Below are 14,830 nucleotides of genomic sequence, written 5' to 3' on the forward strand. Positions count from 1 at the left end.
GAACTGTTTGAGGCAACCTTACCTGCCAATGCTAGCCTCTGCCAATACGTCGAGGACCTACTACTTATGGCTATGGACGAGGATCTCTGCATACAGCTTTCTGTTCAACTTTTGACAACTTTGTATCATCTGGGATATAAGGTCAACCGCCACAAATTTCTCTTGGCCCAAACTTCCATTTCTTTCTTAGGTATCCATCTGGGGAGCGGAGTGCGCTCCATCAATGATGACCTCGTGCGGTCCTTAGTGTCCCTTCCAGTTCCACCCCTCATGGTTACCCAGACCAGAGCAGTACTGGGTTTGCTCAATTTCTGTCGTTTATGGATTCCAGCCTTTAGTGAAAAGGCCCTTTTCCTGTATACTTACAAACAGGGACAAGGGAAAGGTTCCCAGCCCGTACATTTTACTGCCTGAGACACGTCCCACCTGAAAGCCCTTATCACTGAAGCTATGCAAGCCAGTACTTTACTCGCCTACCAGCATACCCAGTCCTTGCATCTCTGGGTTATCGCTGGCCACCACACTTGGTCTGCTGCTGGTACACAGGACCAAATGGAAGCTGTTATTTTCCTTTCTGGCAAATTCTCCCCCGTTGAACTAGGCATGACTACCTAAGAAAGGGGTGTAGTTGCTTGCGCCGCCACGTGAGAAAAATTGGATCACTATATCCCTTATGCCACGGTGATTCTCCATACTCGCCATGATGTCAGTTTCCTACTTACCCCTTCCCAAATGACTTTGATGGCTTCTCGCACTGGAAAATACAAAGCCATCTTGACCTCCTCTGCTACCTCTCTACAACCATGGGGCAAGATAGTCCCTGCTACCGCTGCTTCCCTGGATAAAATACTAATGGCTATGAGGAAAGGCTGAAGAGGTTAGGGCTGTTCAGCTTGGAGAAGAGACGGCTGAGGGGGGATATGATAGAGGTCTTTAAGATCATGAGAGGTCTTGAACGAGTAGATGTGACTCGGTTATTTACACGTTCGAATAATAGAAGGACTAGGGGGCATTCCATGAAGTTAGCAAGTAACACATTTAAGACTAATCGGAGAAAATTCTTTTTCATTCAACGCACAATAAAGCTCTGGAATTTGTTGCCAGAGAAGGTAGTTAGTGCAGTTAGTGTAGCTGGGTTCAAAAAAGGTTTGGATAAGTTCTTGGAGGAGAAGTCCATTAATGGCTATTAATCAATTATACTTAGGGAATAGCCACTGCTATTAATTGCATCAGTAGCATGGGTTCTTCTTAGTGTTTGGGTAATTGCCAGGTTCTTGTGGCCTGGTTTTTGGCCTCTGTTGGAAACAGGATGCTGGGCTTGATGGACCCTTGGTCTGTTCCAGCATGGCAATTTCTTATGTTCTTATGATCCTTTTGCTGCTCAGCCACATACTTGTACACAGCAAATCCCCAAGCCGGATGACCTTCACTTGTTTGCCACCCCCTTAGAAACCGGTGAATATTGGCTTACAAACACTGGAGGGACCCTCCTGACTTCTACTGGTTTTGCTGCTCTCCATCTTTTGCCACAATCTGACACGGTAGTGGAGAAACACGTGTTTTCCTTGCCCCCAGTCACAAGGGTACAAGAAGGAGAGTTAATTTCTGTAACTTGGGTCTTGGCCCATCTATTGGAACATCATTCTCCGTTAGTCCCTGTGACTATCTACACAGACTCACATTACGTCTTTTCCTCACTACACCAGCACCGCCACAAATGGAAAAAGAGAGGGATGTTAACGAGTACAGGCGCCTCCCTCAACAGTGGAAAATATAGCAAAAACTATTTACATCCTTAGAAGAATATAGCGACAGAGGAGAACACGTTGCTATAACCTGGGTCAAGGGTCACCAGAAGCCGACATTATCCTGGGAGGCCCTCGGTAATCATTTAGTTGACAGAGAACTCCAAGACCTCAGACAACAACAAAGAGAGAGTACGCCTAGCCCATACTGTATCATGGTCACCACCCGTTCCAGAGCAAAGGCAATAGCACAAGAAACCCACCCTCATGCCCCATTCCGATAAGATGAGGAAACGCCCTTGTGGTACCCAGAAGACGATGTTCCCTCCCCCATACGAACCGCTTATCAGTTGCAGCAAGAAGCAACTGGTGCTGAAATTGAAGAATGGTTACGTGCTGGGGCCACACCTATCACCCACCCCAGTGAGGACTGTTTTCTGTATACCCATCCATCAGGAAAGCCATGCTTACACCTGACAGCAATTAAGCATATCGCCTCCAGCTTACACCTACCTGCCCATAGGCCCACCACACAGCTTATAGAAGAACTACTGTCCGCATGGTGGAACCCGAAAATTCACACCATATGCCATGAAACTGTACAAATGTGCCACATTTGTACCTGTAACATCCCTCGAAGAGGGCCCCTTGTCAACCCTGGTCATATTCCACGACCACAAGGTCCAGGTATAGAATGGCACTGTGATTTCACCAATATGGGAACCAGAGAACAACGTCGTCGATACCTTTTGGTTTGTGTTGACAGATACTCGCACTGGATAGAAAACTTTCCTTGCAGAAATGAGACCAGTGATGCTATGGCAAAAGCGTTACGTCAAGAAATCATTCCACAGCATGGATTTCCACATTGCATCGTTACCGACAACGGCATCCACTTTGTCAACAAATTGGTGGACGCTATTACACAATTACTGGGATGCCACGAACGCAGAGTGGCGGTTTACAGGCCCCAGAGCAATGGTCTCGTAGAGAGATATAATGGGTTATTAAAAACTCCATTGCGGCTACTTATGGAACAGACCAAAAAGTACTTGGTTAGACTGTTTGCCTTGGGCATTACTATACTTGCGAAACACGCCCATTTCCAATTTGCATTTGTCACCATTCCAGTTACAAACAGGTAGGTTTAGGCCTTGGGTAACCCCCAGTATGGCTATGATGGATCGTCTACCCGCATATTGGAAGAATCTATGTGCTGCTCTAACCTACATCCATTCCTTTGCAGGTACTCCGGATGAGAAACGGTCCGACTCAGAACACCTCCCATCTATAAAGGTCGGAGATCTAGTGTGGAGAAAGAACTACACGCACAAGAGTTGGAAAGACTCCGTGTACGTGGGACCCTTTCCCATTTCTGCTGTTACCCCAACAACCGTTAAATTAGGACAAGACACAGTGTGGACTCATCTTAAAGGCTTCCACCCACAACCACAGCTAACAGATCCAGATTACGACGTGGACTCTCAAGGACAATTGCTCCCATTTGACAACCCGGACAGAAAGACTGAAATGTTTCACCAACCTCTGTTCCTTTCTTTAGATACCTAGATGAGTGTTATATTGATCCTTTTTGTTATTTTCACCACCCTTGGTCTACTCCTGTATTTCCAGTTTGGTATACGAGTTTTGCAATCAAGAATGATGTTCAATTGCTCTGCTTGGTTATCCCTCCTGGTGGGTATACTTGTGTCACCCATATGCATAAGCGCCGGTCCGACCTCATGTAATGCTTGTATCACAATAACCATAGATGGTTTGACTAAAACTTCCACATTGCTATATAAGACAAGGTACGAATGTCAAGGGACCGTCACACATTATACATATAATTCCACCCAGTACAGTGTGTGCACACATAAAGGAGAGACCACTTGTTTTGATCCCACTGAAAATCCCGCCCAACAATGGCTGCAAGTTCACAAAGGAGGCTCGTCCCAGGGACAGCTTTTAGCATCTGTCTTACTGCCCCCTATTGATAAGCCTGCTTCACTTATCTTTGAGGTATGTTCCCTGATCCCAGACTAGGATTTTATTCAGACCTGTGGTAGTTCCCTAGAATGTCACCACACTTACATGCATAACCATAAATACATATGTCCACAACAGTGGCCCCATACATAGAGAACCAAGAGACATTGTGCCTCCACAATAGCGCATTCCAATTGTGGATATTGGGATTGCATTGCCTTCGCCACTTGGCATACTACACATAAGTCAGCTTCCCTAACATTAGTACCAGGCCTGTCAAGCTGCACCCTGAACACTTGTAATAAGGTTAACTTTACCCTTTTTAAACCATCCGAATTCCTCCGCACATGGGGCAACATTTTTGGTATCCGAATCTATGCCACGGGAACCTACCCAGGAGGGCTCTTTTACATTCATAAGGTTACCACCCGTAAGAGTCCGTTGGATCATTCTGCCATTTTCAAGGAATTCTACCAGCATATCCAAGAACCTTTCCCCGTATCCCAGACCGCCCGAAACCTGTTTATTGATCTTGACAATGCTATAACGGCATCCCTAAATGTCTCTAATTGTTATGTTTGCGGAGGTACCAACACTGGAGATAATTGGCCTTGGGAAGCGAAAGAATGGGATTGGAAGACACCTTATAACGCCTCTAGTATTCAATTACCACACAGATACGGGAAAGCACAGTAGATATTGGCCCACTCCATTGTTGCAACATGGTGTATCCATAGGCTTTACACAACATTGCATACTATAGCTGTAGGTAATTCCTCTTGTTTGTCGCAATCCTTTCTCAACTATACCATGAAAGCTCAAATAGTAATTTCCCATTGGCCCAATTCTTCCATAACCCCGAACTTTACCGATTGGGAAAGCGAGCCCTTCCTTTCCCTGAAAGATGGATCACCTCCTACGAGCTGGCTCGCCCCACACGGATTATATTGGATATGTGGCGCCTATGCACACTCTTCCTTACCAATGGGATGGTTTGGAACCTGTCTTCAGAGGCAGAGACAACAATTCGTCCCTCATTTTTCCTAATCCCCCTACAGATGGGTCAACAGTCAGGAATGCCCCTGTACAGCACCTACTCTGGTTCAAGAAGGAAACGAGACCTTAAGATAGGCAATTGGAAGGATTATGAATGGCCTCCAGAACGCATCGTGGCCTATTACGATCCTGCCTCCTGGGCTCAGGATGGCTCCTGGGGTTACAGAACCCCAATATATATGCTAAACCGCATTATAAGATTACAAGCTGCTGTTGAGATAATTACTAATGAAACTGTAAAAACACTGCGAATACTAGCTACACAGGAAAAGGGTTTCCGGAATGCCATCTACCAGAACCGTCTAGCGTTAGATTACACACTAGCTTCCGAAGGAGGACTATGTGGAAAACTTAACCTCAGTAACTGTTGCCTGCAAATAGACGACAAAGGTGAAGTAATTGAAGAGATCACCCGAAACATGATGTCTGTTGCTCATGTGCCGGTGCAGATATGGAAAGGATTTGAAGTCAGCGATCCTTTTGGATCATGGTTCTCTGGATTAGGCTCAGGTTTGAAAATTCTGATTGGCTCCGTATGTACAATTGCTTTACTAGGACTTGGTGTCTGTCTATGTGTACCATGTTTCTGTAGCTGCCTACAAAGATGTCAAGATCAAGTGTCTGAAATGTTGGTAACCCAGACCAGTGCACGGATCATGTTAAATTAAGCGGAAACCCTGAACCTGATGCTCTTGGACTCTAATGATATCAACACACTGTTCCCTACCCCAAGAAATAGCCATCTGTGAAAAAAGAGCACATTGGTACGAAGATAGGTAAGTCTCTAGCCACTAAGGAATAGCCTTGGTCAGGTGGAACAACCTAAGACAGGCGAGGTGCGACGCAGATAGGTGTGAAGGGTTCCTAGGCGAAACCCTTCAAGGGGGGGATGTATGAATGATGAAGCAATGAGAAACGTCAGAACAAGGAAAATGAAACTTAAACAGACAAAGAAGAGAAACCTTCCGTGTACGTCACAGGCAGCACGAGGAGCAGTGCAAACACCCCTAGTCGCAGGACAAGTACATACAAAAATTTAATAATTGGACATGGGATAAGGGGCGGGGAAACCCAGACACCTGGTGATTGGCTGAAGGTAAATCCTTATAAAGCTGTGCCGAAAGATAAATCACTGAGTAGGTTTGAGCTTACACCGCTTGCTTGTAATGCTTGCTACTCCTAAAGAAACCACACCTTTCTTTATATTAAACTTCTTTGTTTGACTTTTAGAGCTGGTCTTTATTGGTCTTTCTTGTCCGAGGTTTCAAACAGCAGCTTGAACTCTATCTACTCCTTGAGATCCTGCCAGGTACTTGTGTCCTGGATTGGCCACTGTTGGAAACAGGATATTGGGCTTGATGAACCCTTGGTCTGGCCCAGTATGGCAAGACTCAGGTTCTTATGTGATGTTCTAACAATGTTGAAAGCTGCCAGGATCACGCTAGAAGCACCGCGATCCTGGTACAAGGAAGGGATATATGAAGGTACTCGGTGAGTAGAAAGTTTAAGGTTGTGGGAGGATGGAAAAGGAGAAGCAGGGAAAAGAAGAGCCTTCACTGATAATTTTTGCTGAACTGGGAAGGAGGGTGGGAAAACTGCCCAGTGAACCTCACCACATTTCTTGATTAAGGGCTTTTGAAAGTTGGGAAGTGTTTTTTTGTGGAATGACTTCATTTTAAACGATGCATAGAAATTTTGACATCTGTAGATATTATGATTGATGTTTGCCATCTGTTAGTGTATAATGTTGGGCATAAGTTTGTTAATGAAACATTTTGTATATTTTATTGCAGAAGGGTACATTATATTTTGGACGATTGGTTTATTTCTGGAAAATCCACCACTAGGAACTAAGGTGAGGATGCTTTTTCTTGTTTCTTAATTTGCTTATAATTCACAGTTCCTGAAAGAAGTTTGGTATCATCTTTTTTCCTTTAGTCATCATTTTCTTACCATCAAAGTACTTTCTGAGTAGGAGTTTAAAAACTTTTATCTCCTTCCTATCAAAACCTGAACATGTCACCATTATGATGTAGTTAATCTCTACTGATCCACTTGATTCGGAGGTATATGTGCCATCATATAGCTAAGGGGGTCATTTTCTATTGCTTATCGCGTGCGATAAGTGGCTATCGCATGCGAAAAGTCCCTTTTCACGTGCTCTAGCTTGCTAGGAGCAGAGTCGGGGCGGCGAGGGGAGAAGTTGGGGGGGCATCGGGGTGGACTCCGCGAGGTCTTCGCTAGCAGCGATAAGGTAAGACACGTTATTGCCGCCAGTAGTGCACCGAATAACTACACCTTTTATGGTGTCGCTATTCGGTGCGAAAGCTGGGAGCCGGCGCACCGCAGTTGTGCGATGGCTGCTGGCCTTCGCAGGCCCACCTCCCCCCTTCGCCCCGCGCCCCCGTTTTCGCTGGATTCACCATTCTGTGGTAGAATGGTGAATCCAGGCCTAAGTTAGATGGAATACAATTTTTAGAAATGTTTTACAGTTTTTACATTTGGCCTATGATTATTTTTGTAGTATATCTGGAAGAAAGAAACCAGGAAATGCCATTGTAATTTTTTTCTTTTAATTTCATTCATTCTTTATGTTTTGCTGACAGTCGATACAGCAGCAGATCTGTTGGAAGGCCCATTCATTAAAAGTGGTCAGCTTATTCTATGCAGAAGAGAGAAATATTGTTGTCTCTGCCTCTGAAGATAGTTCTGTAAGGTACTATGTAACTTTCCATGTTTGTATAACTGTAGCATAATGGTACTCAATAGTTGCACTTAAAGATTAATTGTAAAAGGCAAAAAAATGGTAGGAAATTTGTTACAAATAAAGCTATAAGAGCTTCATTCATCAAGGATATTTCCATAGGCACAGAAACAGATTTGGAAAAGTAGTCTATTGTGTTTGAGGCATTGTGGACCCTTGGTCGCAATGGAGATGACTCCGCCCATGGGGAGGAGCCCCGTGGGGAACCACTGTGATAGGCTGACACAGTTAGCGGATACAGAATGGATAGAGTCTTTATTGTACTGCTGTAAATAGATGGTAAAGCAGGAAGGTAAGGCACTGATTCACAAGGTGCCAATACACTCAACAGGCTCAGAAGTGTAATCTCACCCAGATGTTCATGATAGGCAGGAGCCCACAATGCGGGTAAATCCGTGGTTGGTGGGTGGAGTTGGAGCGCTGGTTCGTAGAGGTACTCACAGAGTGAAGGCATCTTCCTGATGGTAGAATGGTGGGACCGAAAGTCCATGGTGCAGGATATGAAGTAGATAGGCCCTCGAGGAATGAGTACCCAATGGTCCAATATCCTGGAAATGAATAAGAGAAAAGACCCCTGAGGATCGGTTGTCTAGGTTAGTGAGGACCCCGAAGGGAAGTTGGAAGCGAGAGACCTCGAGGAGCGGATGTCTAGAGCTTCTGCTGGAGCGAGGCCCTTAGCAAAAGGAGGCATCTAAGCTAGCAGCTTAGAGCAGGCAGAGTAGCGAAGCGAAGTCTTTGCTAACTCAAATTGGTAGCGAAAGCGGAGGCTAGTTATACCCAGAGGTACTGACGTCATGCGGTGGGGCGGCCCCCAAGGTTCCCACCATGACGTGTATATGAGCGTCAGAGATGTGCGTGCTCGCGCCTATGAGACCACGGGAGTGAGCATGGCGGATGGGGACGCCCATGCTGGTCTGAAAACACCGCAGCACTCGGCACCAGAGACAGCCATCTTGCCCAAAGAGAGGGAAAGGGGAGAAAAAGAGGTAAGGCAGAGCAGTCGCAGCCGACTGCGACCGATGGACGCAACAGAACCCCCCTTCAAAGGCCCCCCTCCAAGACCTCTTCCAGGTGGTCTGGGCTTGCGGGGGGTGTGCAAGGTGGAATTGGCGTAGCATCTCCTTGTCTGTAATATTGGCCAGTGGTTCCCAGGAGTTTTCCTCTGGGTCATAGTTCTCCCAAGAGATGAGGTACTCCCTTGTCTTGCCTCTTTTACGTACATCAAGGATGTCATCTTTGGCATATTCAATGTCATCTTCTGTGTCCAGGCTGGTGGGCTCTGGTTCTTTTCTGGAGAACTCGGAGAGTATCACTGGTTTTAGTAGAGATACATGAAATGCATTGTGTATCTTCATTGATGGATGCAGTTTGAGACTCTATGTTAAATTTCCTAATCACCGAAGGATGGCGAAAGGTCCCACAAAGCGAGGAGCAAATCTTGCCAGAAGGGAGCTTGAGTCGGAGGTATTTTGTGCTTAACCAGACCTTGTCACCTGGCTGGAACTGGGGTGCCTTTTGATAATGGGCATCATAGGTCCTCTTTGCCTTTTGTCCTGCTTTAAAAAGGAGCTCCTTCGTCTGTCTCCAAAGCTGGGATAATTCTACTGCGGTAGCCTGAGCAGCAGGAGAGGCTACTGTCAATGGAATAGGCAGCAGAGGTAAAGGTTGTCTCCCGTAGACAAGTTGGAAAGGGGAAGACCCCGTTGAAGAAGCAGGATGTGAATTGATGGCAAATTCTGCCCAAGGCAGTAGTTCAGCCCAGTCGTTCTGTCTAGAGTTGACATAGGATCGCAGAAATTGTTTCAGCGTCCTATTCATCCTCTCAGTCTGACCGATAGACTGAGGATGGTAGGCAGAGGTTAGATCTAAAGCGATGTCAAACTTCTGACATAATGCTCTCCAAAACTTTGCACTAAATTGCACTCCTCTGTCAGATAGGATATATTTGGGCATCCCATGAAGACAGAAGATGTGTTTAATAAAGAGTTTAGCTAATTGAGTAGCAGAGGGTAATCCTGGTAATGCTAAAAAGTGTCGACACACCACAAAGAGTGCTAGATAAAGGGTTACACAGTCCAAGATTCCAAGAATGTTCAAATCCAAGAGTGTTCTTTATTTTAATTCGGCAACTCCACTGTATAGAGCAAACATATTTCCAAGAAGAAGGGTCCCCCGACACGGACCCGTGTTTCGCGGAGGCCGCGTTGGGAGGGACACACAGTAAAACTCAACAAATCTATAAACAAAGACATTAAGAAAGGACCGTGTTAGGGGTGGCGGGCGGGTTTCGTGAAGACTAACATCCTGCTGTCCTGTGAGAATTCCTGTTACAGGTAAGCAACATTTGCTTTCCTCTCTATAAGTAATACTTTCCAAGACCATTTTATTTGCTGAGCAAGTAACCGGTTAATTTGCTTTCTCACAGGACAAGCAGGATGGTAGTCCTCACATATGGGTGAGTACCGAGCTGAGGATGTCCGAGAAATGCACCAAATGTACCCGAGATGTGCAATAGGCACAAGGACTGGGGTGGAATTTGGTAGAGGGCATCCACAACCCTAACGGGCAGGCAGAAGGGTGTTGGTAGGCCAAGTTGTAAAAAGGTTGCGCAAGACAGACTGGCCAAAGATGGAATCTTGTCTTCCTGCCGTGTCTAAGCAATAATGGGCTGTAAAGGTATGGAGAGAACTCCAGGTAGCAGCCCTGCAAATGTCAGGAAGCGGCACCGAGCGTAGGTGTGCTACTGAAGTCGCCATGGCCCTCACAGAGTGTGCTTTAACATGGTCTTGAAGTGGAATGCCTGCTTGCTGATAGCAAAAGGATATGCAGTCCGCTAACCAGGAGGAGAGAGTCTGCTTACCCACAGGCTGCCCCAATTTGATGGAATGGAAAGAGACAAATAATTGAGTGCTTTTCCTGTGGGCAGCTGTACGGTCTAGATAGAATGCTAGAGCCCGTTTACAGTCAAGTGTTTGCAGAGCCTGTTCTCCTGGGAAAGAAGGCCTGGGAAAGAAGGTAGGTAGTATAATGGATTGATTAATGTGAAACTCCGATACTACCTTAGGTAAGAACTTAGGGTGAGTGCGGAGTACTGCCCGGTCCTGCAGAAGTTTAGTGTAAGGCGGATAGGTAACTAGGGCCTGTAACTCACTAACTCTGTGAGCAGATGTGATTGCCAAAAGAAAAATCACTTTCCATGTGAGATAGCGAAGATCACAGGATTGGAGAGGCTCGAATGGTGGCTTCAAGAGCCAACCCAAAACCAAACTGATGTCCCAAGAAGGGGCTGGAGGGCGAGGTGGAGGCTTGAGGTGAATCAAGCCCTTCAGAAAACGTGTTACGAGGGGTTGTACTGAAATAGGAATATCCCCGACACCTCTATGGAAGGTGGCTACCGCACTGACATGCATTCTGATGGAGGAGGTTGTTAGACCTGATTCTAACAAGTGCCAGAGATAGTCTAGAAACTTCATGGTGGAACAGGTAAAGAGATCAAGGGATTGAGAAGAGCACCATGATTTAAACTGGTTCCATTTGTAAAGATAAGATTTTCTCGTGAAAGGCTTCCATGAAGCTATCAGGACATGGGAAACTGGCTCCCAAAGGTTAAGTGGCTTTAGAATTAACCTTTCAACATCCAGGCTGTCAGAGACAAGACCTGAAGATTGGGGTGGCGTAGACACCCGTCGTTCTGAGTGATCAGAAGCGGGTCCTTTCCCAAAGGAATGCGCCTGCGAATGGAGAGATCCTGAAGTATTGGAAACCACACTTGGCAAGGCCAGTGAGGCGCTATCAGGATCATGCATCCCTTGTCCTGATGTAACTTCACGAGAGCCTTCGAGAGAAGTGGAAGTGGAGGGAATGCTTATAGGAGACCTGTTGCCCATGAGAGGGAAAATGCATCTCTTGGCTGAGAGTGTTGGCTGCGAGTAAGAGAGCAAAAGTTCTCTACTTTGCAGTTCTGAGGTGACGCAAAGAGGTCTATGTGGGGGTAACCCCAACGTTGGAATATTGAGTCCGCTACAGTGGGGTTGAGGGACCACTCGTGTGGTGGAAAGGCGCAACTCAGCTTGTCTGCCAACACATTGTCCACTCCCGGCAAGTTGGTGGCCCTGAGGTACATCAAATGGGAGAGGGCCTCCGCCCATATCTGCGCAGCCTCCTGACACAGTAGGTAGGAGTCCGTCCTTCCATGTTTGTTGATGTACCACATGGATGACCTGGTTGGAAAGGTGATCCTGAAATACCTTGAGAGCATATCTGATTGCTCGCAGCTCCAGGAAATTGATTTGGTGTTTGGCTTCCTCTGGAGACCAAGTTCCTTGTGTCTGCAAATCAGTGACATGGGCTCCCCAGCCGAGGTTGGAAGCATCGGTGGTGAGAATTATTTGAGGGTCTGGAGCCTGGAAGGGCAGGCCTTGGAGGAGATTGATCTGATTTTGCCACCAGGCTAGAGACTGACGAAGTGAGTCGGTGATGTGGACAATGGTTGATAGAGGTTGGACGGACTGAGTCCATTGTGACCTTAGAGTACACTGCATGACTCTCATGGCCAAGCGGGCCATTGGGGTAATCTGTACTGAGGACGCCATGTGTCCTAGCAGGATGAGGAAGTAGCGTGCAGTCGTGCGGTGCTGAGACTGTAGCTGGTGCGCGAGAGAGATGAGAGTGAGAGCTCGCTGTTGAGGCAGAAATGTCTTTGCCTGCAAGGTGTCCAAGTCTGCCCCTATGAATGATAAAGTTTGAGATGGGACTAAGCAGGATTTCACGTAATTGACGAGAAATCCTAGCGAAATCAGAATGTGTAAAGTAAGACGTAGGGACGACAGAGCAGCTTGCTGAGTGGGAGCCCTGATCAACCAATTGTCTAGATAGGGGTAGACGTGAACACCTTGAGTCCTGAGGAAGGCTGCTACCATTACGAGGCACTTGGTGAAGGCTCGTGGTGCAGATGCCAGGCCGAACGGTAGCACTCGGTACTGATAGTGCTTGGGGCCTACCAGAAATCTCAGGAACCTGCGATGAGATGGAGTTATCGCAATGTGTGTGTACGCGTCTTGGAGATCAAGAGAGCAGAGCCAGTCTCCTTTTTGCAGAAGAGGAAGGAAGGAACCCAAGGTTACCATCTTGAACTTTTCTCGGTGGAGGGTACTTGTTGAGGGCACGTAGGTCCAGAATTGGATGAACGCCGCCTGATGTTTTGGGGATTAGAAAGTACCGGGAATAGAATCCTAGGCCTTGTTGGGAGTGGGGCACTGGCTCTATTGCTCTGGACTGGAGGAGGAGGGAGACCTCCTGCTCCAGGAGAAGTGAGTGGTCAGATGTTCTCCATGTCGGTAGAGGTGGGGAGTCCAGTGGGATGGAGAGAAAGTTCAGGTGATAACCTGGAGAGATTATGGCAAGAACCCACTGGTCTGAGGTGATTGTGTGCCACCTGTTGTTGTAATGGCACAATCGACCTCCCACTGGTATCTGAGGCAGTGGAAACTGGCTGCTGCTCTCTATGCAGGAGTCAAAAGCCGGAAGCAGGGCCCAGCTGAGGAGCTACCTGCGGCTTTTGTTTCCGCGGTTGACGAGACTGGGCCTTTTGGAAAGGTCTCGTGGAACGAGTTCTAGACAGTGGTGGATAGGACTTCTTTAGACAGAAGAATGACTTTTTAGTATACTTCCTGAAAGGCTGTTTGGAGGAATACTCAGAGGGCATCAGAGAGAGCTGGCGGTCTCATGATGGTCCTTGAGTTCTGGCACCGTCCGCTGAATCTGTTCGCCAAACAGATTGTCTCCTATGCAGGGCAGATCAGATAATCTGTCTTGTACTTCAGGGCGTAAGTCCGAAGACTTAAGCCAGGCCCATCTTCTTGCCGAAATAGCAGTTGCAGATACCCTGGAAGCGGTGTCGAAGATATCATAAGAGGATCTTATTTCATGCTTCCCTGCCTCGAAGCCCTTGTGTACCAGGGTTTGAAGCTGTTCCTGGAATTGCTGAGGCAGGGACTCTGCAAAGTCCTGTATCTGCTTGAATAAGACCCTGTTGTACTGGGTCATATACAGCTGGTAAGAGGCGATCCGAGAGATCATTGATCCCTGGAAGACATGCCGGCCAATGGCATCCAGGAATTTCTGTTCCTTACCTGGGGGAAAGGAAGAGTGGGGTTTTGATCTTTTTGCCGTCTTTTGGGCCGATTCTGCAACCACAGATTGGTGATCCAGCTGAGGTTTCTGGAATCCTGGGGCTGACTGCACCAAATAAGTGGTATCAGCTTTTCTGTTGACTGGAGCAACAGAACCAGGGTGTTCCCAGTTCTTTTTGAGGAGATCCAAAAGAACCTGGTGAATAGGGATCGAGGTTATTTCCTTGGGAGCATCCAGGAATTGTTACAGCTCCATCATTTGGTGCCGATTATCTTGCTCAGTCTGTAATTGGAAAGGAACCAATTCAGACATTTCCTTCACAAAATTTATGAAAGACAGGTCCTCTGGAGGAGAATGCTTCCTACTTTCAGTAGGAGAAGGTGGCGATGGTAAATCATCAGTGTCTTGAGAGGAATTGTCAGTCCAGGTGTCATAGGGATTAGCACCTGTCCCTGTGGGAGCCTGAGAAGAACAAGACAATGGTATTCCTGAAGGTCCTGGTCTAGGATCTGAAGGCATTGAGGGAAGTACTGGACGCACCGGTGCAGGCATCGAGGGCATCGATGGATGGATCGGTGGCGCTGATGGGCACATTAACATTGATGGTTGAGGCATCGGAAGGACTACCGATGGAGGAATGCGGAACAGTGTTTCCCCTCCCGATGACAGGGTAAGCGGGGAAGGCACCGGAGCCATTGGTGACCCAGGATCCATCGGTGGAAAAGCAGCTATGAGTGCTTCCTTCTTCGAGAGCAGCAGTGCCAATGCTGCCGGAATGGGATCGATGGTCGGTTCCGAGACCGGCACCAATTTCGGCGCCGGGGGACCTTGAAGTCTGTGCATCGCTGTTGCGACCGTTGCTGCTCGACGTCTCCACTCCGCCCTCCTTACCTCTTTGGCGACTCCCTCTTGCTCAAGTGGAAGGTTGGCTGCCGCAGCGTCCTTCGGCCGTCTTCCTCCGGTGTCCCCGGAGCGGCTCGACGCTGCAATCTGCCATGATTTACAGGAGCCTAGGTGCGCGCGCACAGCGCGGCTCAGACTGATGTACCAGCAGTGGCGCGAACCTCAGGGGCGTCCCCCTGAGATGACATCATCCATTCCGGATATATAAGGTCTCTGTAATCGCTAACTAATCGAGTTAGCA

General features: G+C 47.3%; 1 protein-coding gene across 1 annotated transcript in view; it reads left to right on the forward strand.

The window, feature by feature from the left end:
- WDR64 (WD repeat domain 64) overlaps positions 1–14,830 on the forward strand; it is a 540,197-nt gene that overhangs the window by 449,473 nt on the left and 75,894 nt on the right. Inside the window, exons 22-23 of the mRNA XM_029594015.1 lie at positions 6,584–6,645; positions 7,397–7,506. Coding sequence (XP_029449875.1) covers positions 6,584–6,645; positions 7,397–7,506 — 172 coding nt within the window. The remainder of the gene's footprint in view (positions 1–6,583; positions 6,646–7,396; positions 7,507–14,830) is intronic.

This window comes from Rhinatrema bivittatum, chromosome 3 (assembly GCF_901001135.1).
Source record: "Rhinatrema bivittatum chromosome 3, aRhiBiv1.1, whole genome shotgun sequence".
NCBI classification, from domain to species: domain Eukaryota; kingdom Metazoa; phylum Chordata; class Amphibia; order Gymnophiona; family Rhinatrematidae; genus Rhinatrema; species Rhinatrema bivittatum.